Source organism: Alligator sinensis, unplaced genomic scaffold (genome assembly GCF_000455745.1).
Source record: "Alligator sinensis unplaced genomic scaffold, ASM45574v1 scaffold628_2, whole genome shotgun sequence".
Classification (NCBI taxonomy): Eukaryota; Metazoa; Chordata; order Crocodylia; family Alligatoridae; genus Alligator; species Alligator sinensis.
The window spans coordinates 2737398-2750421 of record NW_005841833.1 but is presented as its reverse complement, the minus strand read 5'-3'; the positions used below and the strand labels follow the sequence as shown (position 1 = coordinate 2750421).

General features: G+C 53.6%; 1 protein-coding gene across 4 annotated transcripts in view; it reads right to left on the bottom strand.

Moving 5' to 3' along the window:
- SSH1 (slingshot protein phosphatase 1) overlaps positions 1-13024 on the bottom strand; it is a 40840-nt gene that overhangs the window by 24071 nt on the left and 3745 nt on the right. For 2 of the 4 annotated variants that reach the window (XM_025198592.1, XM_025198597.1), the window contains exon 2: positions 8119-8962. In XM_025198592.1, coding sequence (XP_025054377.1) covers positions 8119-8345 — 227 coding nt within the window. In that variant the 5' untranslated portion in view covers positions 8346-8962. Of the gene's footprint in view, positions 1-1734; positions 2071-4393; positions 5350-8118; positions 8963-13024 lie in introns of those variants that run through there. The other 2 variants (XM_025198602.1, XM_025198593.1) reach the window with 2 other exon arrangements.

Here is a 13024-nt window from a genome sequence, read left to right as displayed (position 1 = left end):
AGCAACATGGAAGCTGAAGCTCCCAAGCCCTTTTTTTTTTTTTGGCTGGTTTCTCCCTGCATTTTACTTTGGTAGGAAGTCCGTTCTGTCCGAGAACTTCCTAGTGGGAGATATGACATTTCAGGGTCCCCTCTCTGAGGGCGTCTCTCTTTCCACTGAGTGTAAGGCTTCCCCAAGAAAAATCCAGTAGCATTTAGATCTGGGCTTTGGATCAATGTGAAAGTTATCTCCAGTTCTAGCGGGTATCCAAAGCTCATGGTTATGAGAAGAGTAAGATCCTTAGAGCATGGCTGCACTCAGGAAAGGGCCTGAAACAGGGTTACATTTACTCTCCGAGCAACCTGAAGCACATTTGCTCGCTCCACTAGGGACAAAAAGTTGGTTGGAAAGCTCTGCGCGTGCCCCGATGCTGCAGATGGGGTCAGATCATTAATTCGGGGTCATTCATTTGGGTGCTGCAGATCATTAATTTGGTTAATCTCATTAACTGCCAAGGATGAATCCAGATTCTTCTCCCATACCCGCATTGGCTCTGCCACGCCAACGGGAAAGTAAAACAGTGAAAGGGTTGTATGAAAACACGGTTGCTCCCATGAACACCTCCACCGCAAGGACACTCTGGGAGCCGATATCTGATATGGTTCCCCTTTAATAATCCTATGCCTGACTTCAATCCTAGCCTTCTTTTTGGGCAGAAGAAAAACCCAATAGTTAGCAGTAGCCTGATCTTGAAAAACTTGGGAAATGGATCCTTTAACTTTCTCTATGGAAAACAGGAAACAGACACCAGATATTCTTTTCCACCCAATGAAAAACTGGCAGAAATCTCGATTTGCAATAAAAATAAATGAATAAACTGATCGAAGACAAAACTCTCTCGCTACGTCACCAGCAACCCTAGGTTTGGCAGGTTGTCTCCTCTGCGAGCTCCCTCTGGTTTTACTAATAGTGACCCATTTATGCTAAAGAAGAGCATTCCCAGTTGAAAGGAAAGGAGAATTCTGCATCGTCCAATGTTTGCCAGGATCCCCCAACTTGGGACCAGACCGCAGTCACGGCAAACAGACAACCATCACAAAATGACTGGAAGAAAACAACGGCAGGAAGTCAAAGGACTTGCTGAAATCAAGACACACACACACAAAAAAAAGCCATACTCATTTCCCAAACTGCATCACTGACCTCACAAAAGGCAGCCCTCTCCCAGGCAGATGGGACGCGTCTCCCCACCACCATGCACTCTGCGGTCCCCACACCATCCTTTTCTTTAGTGGGCTTCCAAAATGGTGACGCATGGATTTAATACGCTGGCGGATCAAAGTGCCCCTTTGTGACAGCTCATACTTCAGGAGCTAAAGCAGGGACGCAGCCCAGTGCTGGCCCAAATACATACCCTGCTGGCTTCCTGCAAGAGATGTTTTTTCTTTCTATCACCTCGTGCACGTCCCAGCATGCGGCTAATGGAACAAAACCGACAACAGCAAAGCGGGATATTCCAACCCGCTTCCACGCTGGACCTCTCTCAATCACACCTCTCTCATGATAGCAGCGAAGTTGCATTTCCAGAGCTCATCACCACGGGACGCAGAGGTTTCATAGAAATTTCAATGACATTTTTTCTAAAAAAAACGCCCAACGTTACCCAGCAAACCCTGCCCCGCTGCGCCCCGACTTGCGCCGCCGACGTCCTAAGAAGCGACGTTCGGCAGCAGAATGAAAACAAATGATACGTACTAAGCTGTCCTGGATGTCTTTGAATGGCAGAAGCATTGTGCGGGCCCGAGACACAGGCAGAAGTCAGTAAAACCAAAAAGATTCATAACCCACTGTTCAACTCACATCCTTTTGCTTCTAAAGCCTTAAAAAAAAATTAAAAAAAGAAGGGGGTAAAAAAAAGGGTGGATTGTATGTTCTACGAGGAGCAGAGAAATCTCATCTGTTGATGCTACCCAGGAACTGGATGACTTTTACAGAACGTCGTGTCTTCCACTGATATTCTGGCTTGAAAAAGCACTTGTTCTAACATATCCTGATGAAAGAGGGCCATTCAAACAGGGGGAAAAAAACCAGCTGAAGCTCATCTAATCATTCCCCTCCTACAAGCTCCCCCCCCCCTTGCATGTTCTGAAAGCAATGCAGCGCAGATCAGAGAGGGTAAAGCAAAACAGCTGTGCTCCCAGTCAAGTCCATATTCATTTGGACATGACTAGATAAAAGTGACACGCTGATGGATGACTGTTTTTAATAACTAAACACTGCATACCATGATGGAAAGGTAGGGCCGAGAAGAGGGCTCCATTTCAAGCCAAACCACTTCCTTGCTTGTGGCGCGGCCACGTTTTGGCTCACTCTGTTCCAAAGTGACTCGCTGGCAACTGATTCCCCATGAACATGAAGTCTTTTGGGCCATCTAGTGTGTTAGGGACTGCTTTTAACCACAATCACTGAAGGCAGCTTCTTAGAGAGCCTTCACCTAATTCTGCCCAAGACCTTTCTAATGGCAGGACTCATCGTCACATGCTACAGCGAGTGAGAACCACCACAATGCCTCTAGTCATTGTTTTTTGCCCTTCTCAACCCTCCCAATTAGCAAATGCCATAAAAATAAATTCCTGGTGAGGGGGATTTTTACCAATCGGGTCACTTTACATGAGCAAACGACTCAAGAATAAAGGCAATGCCAAAGTTACAACAGGACACACGTGATCACTCAGAAGCAGGATGCATTTAGCGAGAGACATAAGATTTGCTCAGCTCTGCCACTGACCTCCCGGGTGACCCTAGCCAAGTCCCTTGACTGCACTAGGACTGTACAGGGGATAATGTTATCCACCTCCTCACAGAAGCATAAGGCTATATTCATGAGCACATGGAAGCCTCTTTGAAATCCTCAGAGGGAGAGAGTACAGGCAAGTAACAGGACAGTTGATAAGCTCCCCCCTCCCAAAGGTTTCCCCAGCAAATAAATTGACGCTGTATTCTGTGATAACTGGAGGGTCTCTGAATTTACAGTGTTAAGTCAATTAAGTTATTTTAGACCTGCCCGAGAGCAGGCTCGGGGGCTTACGGCTTCCAGTTTTATCTGCTCTTCCTCCACGCTCTCTGTTACGTAGAGCAATACATCTCTGCCTACATCGAACCACTTTTGTGGTGGCTCGCAAGTGTGATCAATCCATGCGGCAGACAGAGAAACCGAGGCTCCCAAAAAAGAACTGGGTGTATAACGCAAGACCATAACACAAGCCAGGCCCAGTTTCTCCTGACTCACTGCCCGCTGCCCCATCTTCTGGCCCACACAGCCAGACTGCTAATGGAAAGCGCTCCCTCTGGTTAGATAAAGTTACAGCCCGAGGATGTGGCTGCAGACGCGCTTCAATTAGGTCTCGGTCACTTAAGAAAAGATAATCTGCAATGCCTTTTGATCAAATCAGAAGCCCTCCCTGTGTGCACGGACGGACGCGGGAGGACGAGCAGCCTCAGTCTGCTGAAAGAGCCTATTCTTGGATCATATGACCAACTGCATGGGCTGCTGGGCGAGCAGCCGGACCCAAATCCACAGCAGCGTCTTTGCAGGGGTCTGGCTCAGGCTGTGGTGCAGACTGGGCATGGAAACTGCCTGCCGGAGGCATTCCAGCTCTCTTTCCACGGGGAAATTGTACCGCCTGGTAAAGTTGTGCATTACAAGGTAGAGCAAAACATCGTATTACTGCAGGGACTCATCCTTTCACGGCAGAGCAGATGCCTGTATGTGGAAGTTGGTGCAGAGGTCACTGCATTCACTAGGAAAATGCAGCCGCGTCCAGCAGAGACGGTAGCAGCTGCCTAACCCTTGAAGACAAGAAGTTAGAAAGCTATACCCAACAGGAGTTGAGAAGGCAAGACCGTCACCAGGGTACCTTGTTAAAAGTGTCACAGGATCTCCAGTGCTGCTGATGGTCCAGGCAGTGGCTGTTCTGATTCACCCCGATAAAACACCTTCGTGACATCATGGTGCCTGCTGGGCCGTGATGGGCTCTGTGCGGCGCTGATCGCACTGGATGAGTGCATGGAGCACAGCCACGCTGTGGCTTCCCTCGCCCACTGCTCAAGCCCACTTGTTCCTCACAAGCACAAGGCAGATGCCAAGCTCTCTTCCACTTCCTCAATCTGCCCCATCAAAGCAGCCGCCGGTGCCTCCTGGCTGTGCACGTGGCTCCTTCCCCCTGCGGCAGGGAAGCTTCCCAGAGTGTATTCGCCCCACCCGGGGCGGCTGCCACTCACCTCCATTCAAGGCACTGCTGGACCCCCAGGCAGAGCTCGCCCCTTGTCCTTACATACCACGTGAGGATGTGCTTGCAGCCCCCAGCACTGAAGCTGTGCCCTTGAGTTTCCAAGCTCCAAGAGGTCAACATACCTGCTGTCCCACTGGCCTTAGGAGAATGGTGCTCTCTCCGTTTTCTGTTCAGTCCTGTTGCCCACTCACAAAAGCCACCGCCACTCCTGGCCCTGAGGAAATGGCTGACAAGTGAGCCCTTTCGCTAGCTTCCCCTGCCACGCTCCATGGATGTGACTTACAGCCAGGGCTCCTCCACACCCCCATGGGCCTGGGCACAAACCCCCAGGGCAAGGCAAGCGTGGCAGCCAGGCAAGTCACAGGGCCATCTTGCCGCACTCGTGAACCAGCAAAGCGTTACATGGAGTGAAAGGGAAGGTTCGAGGAAGGAAACCCTGGGAAGACAAAGCTGCTGCAACACAGCACTTCCTGCTTCTCCAGCCAAGGGGACAAAACTCACGGGCCCGGTCTGCTTGCTTTGGCTCGGTATGAGACACATTGGTGTACACTTCCTGCCCGAGAGAGAGGGGCCTTGGAAGGGGTTCTGAGCCACACGACAGGGCCTGCGGAAACCGGCTGGAATAGCTCCTTGTTCGCAGGCTGAGAAACAGGCACCAGGACCCAGTAACCCCCAGCAGGCGATGCCTCCACTTATCCCACTTCTAACAAGCCTACCACAGCCTCGGCATGCTCCATGCAGCCCACAACAGTGCCTCGGGCCTTGAGAAAGCCTCACAGGTCGCAGAAATGGAAATGAAATAGAATCTCCTTCACAAAGCAATCGGACAGCCCAGCAGGGCCAAGGGCAACCCAAGTGCCACAGGCCACAGGCATCCTTAGGGCCATGCAAAGACCTGGTTGAATTCCCCAGAGCAGCAAGACTGGGAGCACCCTCAGGGGACCAGCCTTGCATTGCCCTGCCCTGCTCACAAGAGAGATCCCATCATGGAAACATGAGCACCCTCACACGTGCTGGCAATCTGCCACCACGGCCCTCATTTCTGACACCCTAGGCACCCAATGGACATCAGTGAGAGCTGCCAGTGCTTGGCATCTCAACCAGACCGGGCACCCGCAACTGGGGGAGGCTTTTGAGGCTATTTCACTGCAAGGTCCTGAGGGTGGACACTCTTCCTGCTCCTTTGGCTGCATCTGGGATGGCTTCAGTGGGCTACCAAGCCAGTCCCACCCCAACCACCTGGGCTGAAGACACATGGACACAGGGCTGGAGGCATGAGCTGCTAACAGCAGCAAAGGCAAACCTGTGTCAGAGAAAGCCCTCTCGAAAGAAAGAGGATGCTGGAAACATGTTCCTACCTACACTGACCAGGCCCCATCAGTGCAACCCTAGAGCACTCTGCTTCTCAGAGGCAGATGGACAACACCTGAGGCAGCCCTGGGGTTTCCTGCCCTATCTCCATGAGCAGCTAAAGCAACTGCCTGGTGCATTTCAAATGGAAAAAATAAAAAAGAGAGAAGTGGGGTTAGCAAGCAAGACATGCTGGCAGGCTTCCCTCTAAATGTTTTTAGCCCCCCAGGAACAAAAGGAGCTTCTGAGCAGGCATTGTTTGGCGGGGAGGCGTGGGCTACATTTCAGAGCGCAGGGATGCTCCGCCGTGCTGCACACACTGCAGGCCATTCACAGCGCCGGGGCCTAGTGCTGCCTCGGCACAAAGAGGAACCAAAGAAAGGGAATCCATCACAGAGCCCACGGGAGCCAACTTCCCGCATAAACAGACTGCTAATGACAGGGCTGCTGTCAGGCCCGGGAGCCTGGAGATGGCTACAGCACGGCGTGCAGCTTGCGCCCCCAGCTTTAGGCTCCAGACTCCAAGATCCACTGTGGAGCCAGGAGCAGCCAGCACATCCAGGAGGGTGCCCTACGCAGGTGTGGCACAAAGCGACTAGCTCCCAGGTTCCACGCGCAGCCCTCCGCTCCGTCTGAGAAGCTGCCATGCTGGCCATGTGCAACAACAGGCCAAAGTCAACACGCTGAAACGGACAAAGAGCAATCAGGTTCCCCGCTGCCCAAGGCGCCCTGCCCTGATTGTACCCCTCATCCTTCCTGGAGAGCCCAGGGCTGGCACAGAGGGGAAGGAGGTACATCACCAGGCAGTGCTGGGGCAGCCCCTGGGGCCAGAGCTGCACTGACGAGAATAAGGGAAGGCAGGGAAAGGGAAAAGAAATAGCAGAAACCCCATAGGGAGAAACTCCAGAGACAGAACCACTTGGCAGGGCAGCTCCAAACAGCAGCAGGAGAGAAATTTTTAGGAATCCCATTCGTTTTAGTGGGTAAGAAGCCAAAGGACACGACAGACCGTGCCAGGAGAAAACACGACTCGCTGCGCTCAGCCCAGGGGTCAAAAAGGCACGAGGGCTCTACGCCTGAAGCCAACGTTTCTAATTGCGATCAGCATTTCTGGGATGCCTGCTGAAGGAGTGACGGCATCCGTGACACCCACTGCCTCAAGAGCCCGGGGTCGTGGGGCTTAAAAGTCTCAGCTGCATTCATACGCAGTGAACAAGCGAGAGCTTTGCTTCAGCAGTTTTTAAATATGAGCCCTGGAGAAGATCTTTACTGTCCATGCTTATGGACTGTGGCTCTGGCCGTCTGAAAAGCGCCAGCATTTGAGCAGGCGTGTGAGAGTGCAACTGGGAAACCGGACTCCTGGGTTGTGAACTGGGGTGCTGGCACTCCTGCAAGTGCCGAACACGTGGGACCAGAGCCGTGTCGTTTTACTCTGTGCTGCTCTCTTTATCGCCGAGCACCTGTTCTGCAGAGGGCTGGCGAGTCCCACAGTGCTGACTGCCCGCATCGTTTTCTGATGACTGAAGAGATGCTCGGTGCTTTCCTAGAGCGGCTTTTGCCCTGTAAGCAATTGCTGCCATTGCCACAGGGCTATGTGACCGCACGTGGGAGGGAGGGAAGGTCACATAACCCAGGGCCAGGAGCTGGTCCATGAGAGCATCTTTGTGGTCCGTGCCGCAGAAAGGCGTGGATTGCCAGCCCGGAGCAGGCAGTGCCATGTGCTCACCCCTCAAAGCCAGCCCACGCAGCCCGGCTCCAGTCCACACTCTCAGGCGAGCTGTCAGGACTCATGACCTGAATCCTTTCAACTGTCTTATTAGGTCACCCAAGCTGCCTTGTCCCTCACCAGAATACAGCAGGTACCTCTGATGTGTGTGCGTGGGTGAGGTCAGGCTGGTGGGCAAGAAAAAGCGGGTGAAAAGAGGTTTATAACAAGTAAGGAACAAGCGTTTCCCCCCTACGCAGAGGTCAGCCAGGACACAGATGCAGGGCAAAGAGAGTGGAAAACCCTGGTGACACATGCGGTGGCCCAGCGAGAAAGCACCCAGCTGCCGGCTCGGAGAACGATTCCAAAAAAGGCAGCAGAGGCTGCGGAGTGCTCGACACATGGGTGATGTGTAAAAAAAGAGAGAGATTAAAAAAAAAAAAAAAAAAACCACAGCAAAAGCTAAAAAAAGGCTGAGAGGCCCCGTGTGCCCTCTGGCGGCTCCCTGCAGTATGGGCCTGCCTTCCCAGCCCAGGGGGCGAGGCCCCCCGGGTCACCTCCCATGTCAGACACCCGCTGAGACTTGCACCAGCACCCCTGGGAGAAGGGCGCCTCTCGTGAGAACGGGGCTGGCACCCATGCACAGATCTGGCTCTAAGTGGGGAGGTGAGCTGCGGAGGGCACCCCTGGGACTGGGGCAGACAGACAAGCTGGGCCCTTTCCAGAAAGGATGCGAAGGGGACGTTGTTGTCAAGCTTGCTGCGTTCCTGGAGCATCACAACCTGCGCTAACCTCCATGTGCTAATCCCACAGCAGCTGCCTTCGCCTGGGGCCTTTCTAGGAAGGTGTTCTTCAGGAAAAAGAGCCCAGAGGGGCTGCTCTGATCTCAGCCAGGCTGTCCATGTAGGAAGGGCAGCATGCAGCCACTGCAAGGAGATGTGATGCTCCCAGCAGGCCTGATACACCCCCAAGGCAAAGCAAGGCCACAGCCAAGTCTCTGAAGGGATCCTCCACTCCATAGCCAGTGATCTTCCTCGCTGCTGCTCTCCTTGTTCAGCCCAGCTCTGTGTTAGAAGGAATCAAGCTTCAGCCTAATTCAATCCCCCGCCTGGTTACTCCCCTGGCACCTCACAGCAACTGTCAGCACTGGGCTTACACTGGAGTCCCTCACCGTGGCTTCAAGCCTGCACAGTGCCCGAGTACATCCCCTGTTCATGGCAGCAGAGGCAGAGCTGGCAAGGGGTGCCCTCTGCACTACAGAGGGGGTTGGAGGAGAGGCCCAAAGCTGAGCTTCTGCCTGGGATCTCCGAGGGCCTCAATGGAGCGGATGGATGCGATGGGGTGGGAGCACCTTCCTCTTTAACACGCCGGGCTGACTTTTATTGGGTGTGAGTGCCGTGCTGGATTCATGCGTGGGCTGCAGCAGAGCTCGAGTGCCCGGAGGCCTCTCTACATCTACACAAGGTCTGGAGGGGCAGCTCGCGCCTTTGCTGCATTTCAGCCCTGCTGGAGGCTGGGCCGGTCTCCAGTCCATGTTGTGTCTAAGGCTGCGTGGGAGCCCAGCAGTTTCAAACACAGCAGATGGGTGTTTGAATCCAGTCCGAGGTGGGGAAATAAACCCCAAAGACCTTTCCTCCTGTGAAGTAAAGCAAGATCCATGAAGACATCTCAGGCCTCTCAGGTTCTCATCACATCCATAAAACACCGATTGCCAGGCATGTCCCAGGCTCTGTACAAGGAAACCCTGGGGAGGTGGCCCGGGGTCTGCAAAGATGTTTGCCACCCAGTTCCCCTCCAGCAGAGCCAGGTGTCTTTGATGAAGGGGGGCAGTATCATGTGTTGTGTTGACAGGCTTCAGGAACAAAGCGAGGGATCCCAGGATGCCCCTTGCCCTGCCCACCCACTGGGTGGGCACCCGCTCAGCCCCTGCCCACAGAAGAAGGTGCCAGCTCCCAAAGCACCGATAAAGCTCACACCCCCCACACACACTAAGCCACACAGATGCAAAAGCCTCATTCAAAACCTGCCAGTTTCCAAGGGGACACCCAAGGGGGGCAGCAAGTCACGAGTGCTCAGAGGCTGGCATTGTATGGAGCTCGCTAGGGCAGGATGCCACAGCCTGGCCAGGATGTGATTCAGCGTCCTGTTTTGAACGGTTCATGCAGTCAGCAACTTCTGCCTCCGGAGCTCACGCCACTGGCCTCCAAGACAACACTGGAGCAGTGGGGCTGGATGGGTGCACAGCAGCGTGATCACTCGAGAAACACCACCTTCTCCAAGCAGCTGTCTTGATTTCCATTGCTGGCACCTTCCCCAGACCACAGCTCAGGACCAGCCATTAAAACACAACTGCTTTAATTCCCTGTAACGTGAATGGATGCCCCAAATAGCTAGAATCCCCCCCACAAAAAAAATTAGGCCTAAAATTATAAAGAAGGTGGGACTGCAAAAATACACAGGTCTCTGCATTACAAGAATGATATACCGTTATCCCCAAGATGTGCCGGCAATGCCAAAAAAGGAGCACAGGACCTGACTGCAGGGCTGAGATGAAGCTGACAAGTCTCTCGGTGCCCAGGCTGAAGGAAAACCATGCAGCAGCAGTGCCGAGAAGCAACTGGATGGTTCATAGTATCATAGTACTTAGGGTCGGAAGGGACCTAAACAGATCATCAGGTCCGACCCCCTGCCCCGGGCAGGAACGGGTGCCGGGATCATATCACCCCAGCCAAATATCTGTCCAGCCTCCTCTTGAAGACCCCCAAGCTAGGAGACAGCACCACCTCCCTTGGGAGCCCACTCCAGAGCCTGGCAGCCCTAACTGTAAAGTAATGTCTCCTGATGTCCAGCCTGAACCTGCTCTCTAACAATTTGTGGTCGCTATTCCTAGTAACCCCCAGTGGTGCCCAGGGGACCAGAGCCTCCCCCAATTCCCTCTAGGCCTCCCTGGTGAGTTTGTAAACAGCCACCAGATCCCCTCAGCCTTCTCTTGTGGAGGCCGAATAGGTTCAAGCCCTTTAGCCTCTCCTCGTAGGGCCTGCCCTGCTGCCCCCTGACCATACGAGTGGCCCTCCTCTGGGCCCTCTCAATGCTGGCCACATCCCTCCTGAAGTGCAGCGCCCAGAACTGGACACAGTACTCCAGCTGTGACCTGACCAGTGTCGCATAGAGGAGAAGGATCGCCTCCTTGGACCTGCTTGCGATGCATCCGTAGGTGCACAACAAGGTGCGGTTAGCCTTACTGACCGTGTCCTTGCATTGGTGGCTCACGTCCATCCTGGAGTCAACAATGACTCCAAGATCCCTTTCTGCCGCTGTGTCGACAAGAAGGGTGTTCCCCAGCCTATAGGTGTGTTGTTGGTTCCTTCTCCCTAGATGCAGCAACTTGCACTTGTCTGCGTTTAACTCCATCCTACTCTCATCCGCCCACTGCTGTAACCTGTCTAGATCTAGCTGGATTCTGTTCCCCTCCTCCAGCGTGCCCACCTCGCCCCACAACTTGGTGCTGTCAGCAAATTTGGACAGCATGCACTGTACACCCACATCCAGATTGCCGACAAAGATGTTGAACAGTACAGGCCCCAGGATCGAGCTCTGGGGGACTCCACTGCCCACATCCCTCCAGGTCGAAAACGGCCTGCCCACCACCACTCTCTGGGTGAGACCATCTAGCCAATTTGCAATCTATCTGACTGTGTGGGCATCAATGCCACAGTCACCAAGTTTGACTGTCTGTAACCAAAGGTGCTCTTCTCTGCAGCTCAGGGGAGGCACCTTTTTCTCTGGCATGTTTTTAAATAAATAGTCTCCCTCCTGTGAGATTTTCTATGTCACCTGGATGGGGGCCACGCCTTTGAGGGGCTCACCCCAGGAAGGACGCCTGCTGCTGAGGGCAGAGTGGTGTGGTGCCTCCTTCCAACCCGATAGCTGCCGGACTTCTGAAAGCAAAGCACAGGAGGGACCAAGCCAACCCGGGGTGCAAAGCTGCTGCTTCCCAAACCACAAATAGCTAAGTATTTTCCTTTATTAAACAGGAGCACAGCAGTGAGGAGCAGAGCCCGAAAGGCCACTACAATGCTGAGCATAAAACCAGGGCTCTCTGAATGGCAAAGGGAGGGGAACAGATGGGGTCACCTCAAGGTGGCTCTGAGGAGGGGAAGGATGCTTCTGCATGGGGTGGCTTACGCCTACATTAGCACAGGATAGAAGTAACCCTCCTTATTGCCCATGCAGTGCTCTTCACCCCACAGCTCAGGGCTGGGGGAGTATACAGGTGAGGAAAGCTCTCGCCCCCAAGTTCGGAGATGGGGCAATGGAGGCCCAGAGCGGCTAAGGGACTTGAGCGAGGTCACAGGAAGAGTCAGTGGAAGAACGGGGGTTGGAGGAGAAGCCAGATCCTTCTCTCTCCAAAGCGGGTCTCTCCCCCCAAGTCCCCATCAGCAGCACGCCTCCAGCATGTGCCCCAGGGCCAGGCTCCGTTAGTCACTCCAAACACCCCGGTATGCGGGCACCCGGCTTTGCAGAGGCGCTTAAAGAGCTCCTAAGTCTACAAGCCCCAGCCAGAGAGCCTTTCCTTACATCTGGCCCTTAGATATCCCCATAAGAAGCTCTCCCCAGCTCGGTCCCGCAGTCTCGTACGTGTGCCGGGAAGGCAGGATTCAGGCCAGTGCAATTTCCTTGTTTGGAAAGCAGCGGCACAGGTTTCCTTCCTGCTCCATCTCCCACCCAGAGGTGCCATTTCTCCCTAGTATTTACAGCTCCACAGCTGCCCCCCAATGCACCAGCCAGAACCATTTGTCTTGTCATGTTGCAGACAAATCTCATTTGCATTTTTATTGCTCCGGCTTCCCATCGGATGTCTCCACTGCAGCAGAGCTGACAGCATCAGGGATCCAGCCCTGATGGGCCTGAAGACAGAGCGAGCTGAGCCCCAGGAGGGTATTCGCCTCCTCCCAAGGGCAGTGCATAAAAGCAAGCTGCTGGCCTGCCCTTTGGTCCTGACTTGGGAACTCAGAACCCCCAGAATGGGATGAGAGAGAGGGACCTGACAACTGCTAAAGCATTGCATGGGCATTTCAGAGACAGCCCTTGCCCCTTCAAAGCCCAGATGCACCACAGCAGTGCCATGAGACCAGACCTTGCAGCTGGGAGCACGGTTGTTCACTCTTACCCATGAATGACCCTAACCCAACCCTACTCAATGCAGAGAGGAGGCACCATCCAGGCCTGGATTTAACCCCGCCAAATCTTTCAAAAAGGTCTCCAGCTGCCAGCGCAGGTTTGGGAGAGCCGCACCCCAGACCCCAACACACCATCGGCCTAGCTTCACCTCCTCTGCGCAAAGCAGCTGGGCTCAGATAAGGCAGAACCACGGGAGGGCTTTTTTCACCCCATTCAGATGGCGGCTGCAAAGCCTGTAATTGCAAGGATTATGGAATGACTGGATAAACAAACTTACTTATGTTTGTAATTAAGACAGCGATTATCTGGTTGTGTTCGCCAAATGCATTTGAAGAATAGCCAATGCTCATAATGCGTCCGTCTATTTGCGAAATGGTTCCCCCCCCCCAACCGTGATTTAGTACAAGACAGCCTGCAGTGGTGGGTGATAAAAAGGGAGCAGACAGATGATAATGAGATGGATTATCTGTATTGAAGGCTTCATTTTGTGATTTTCAGGGTGACAAACCCTCTCAGT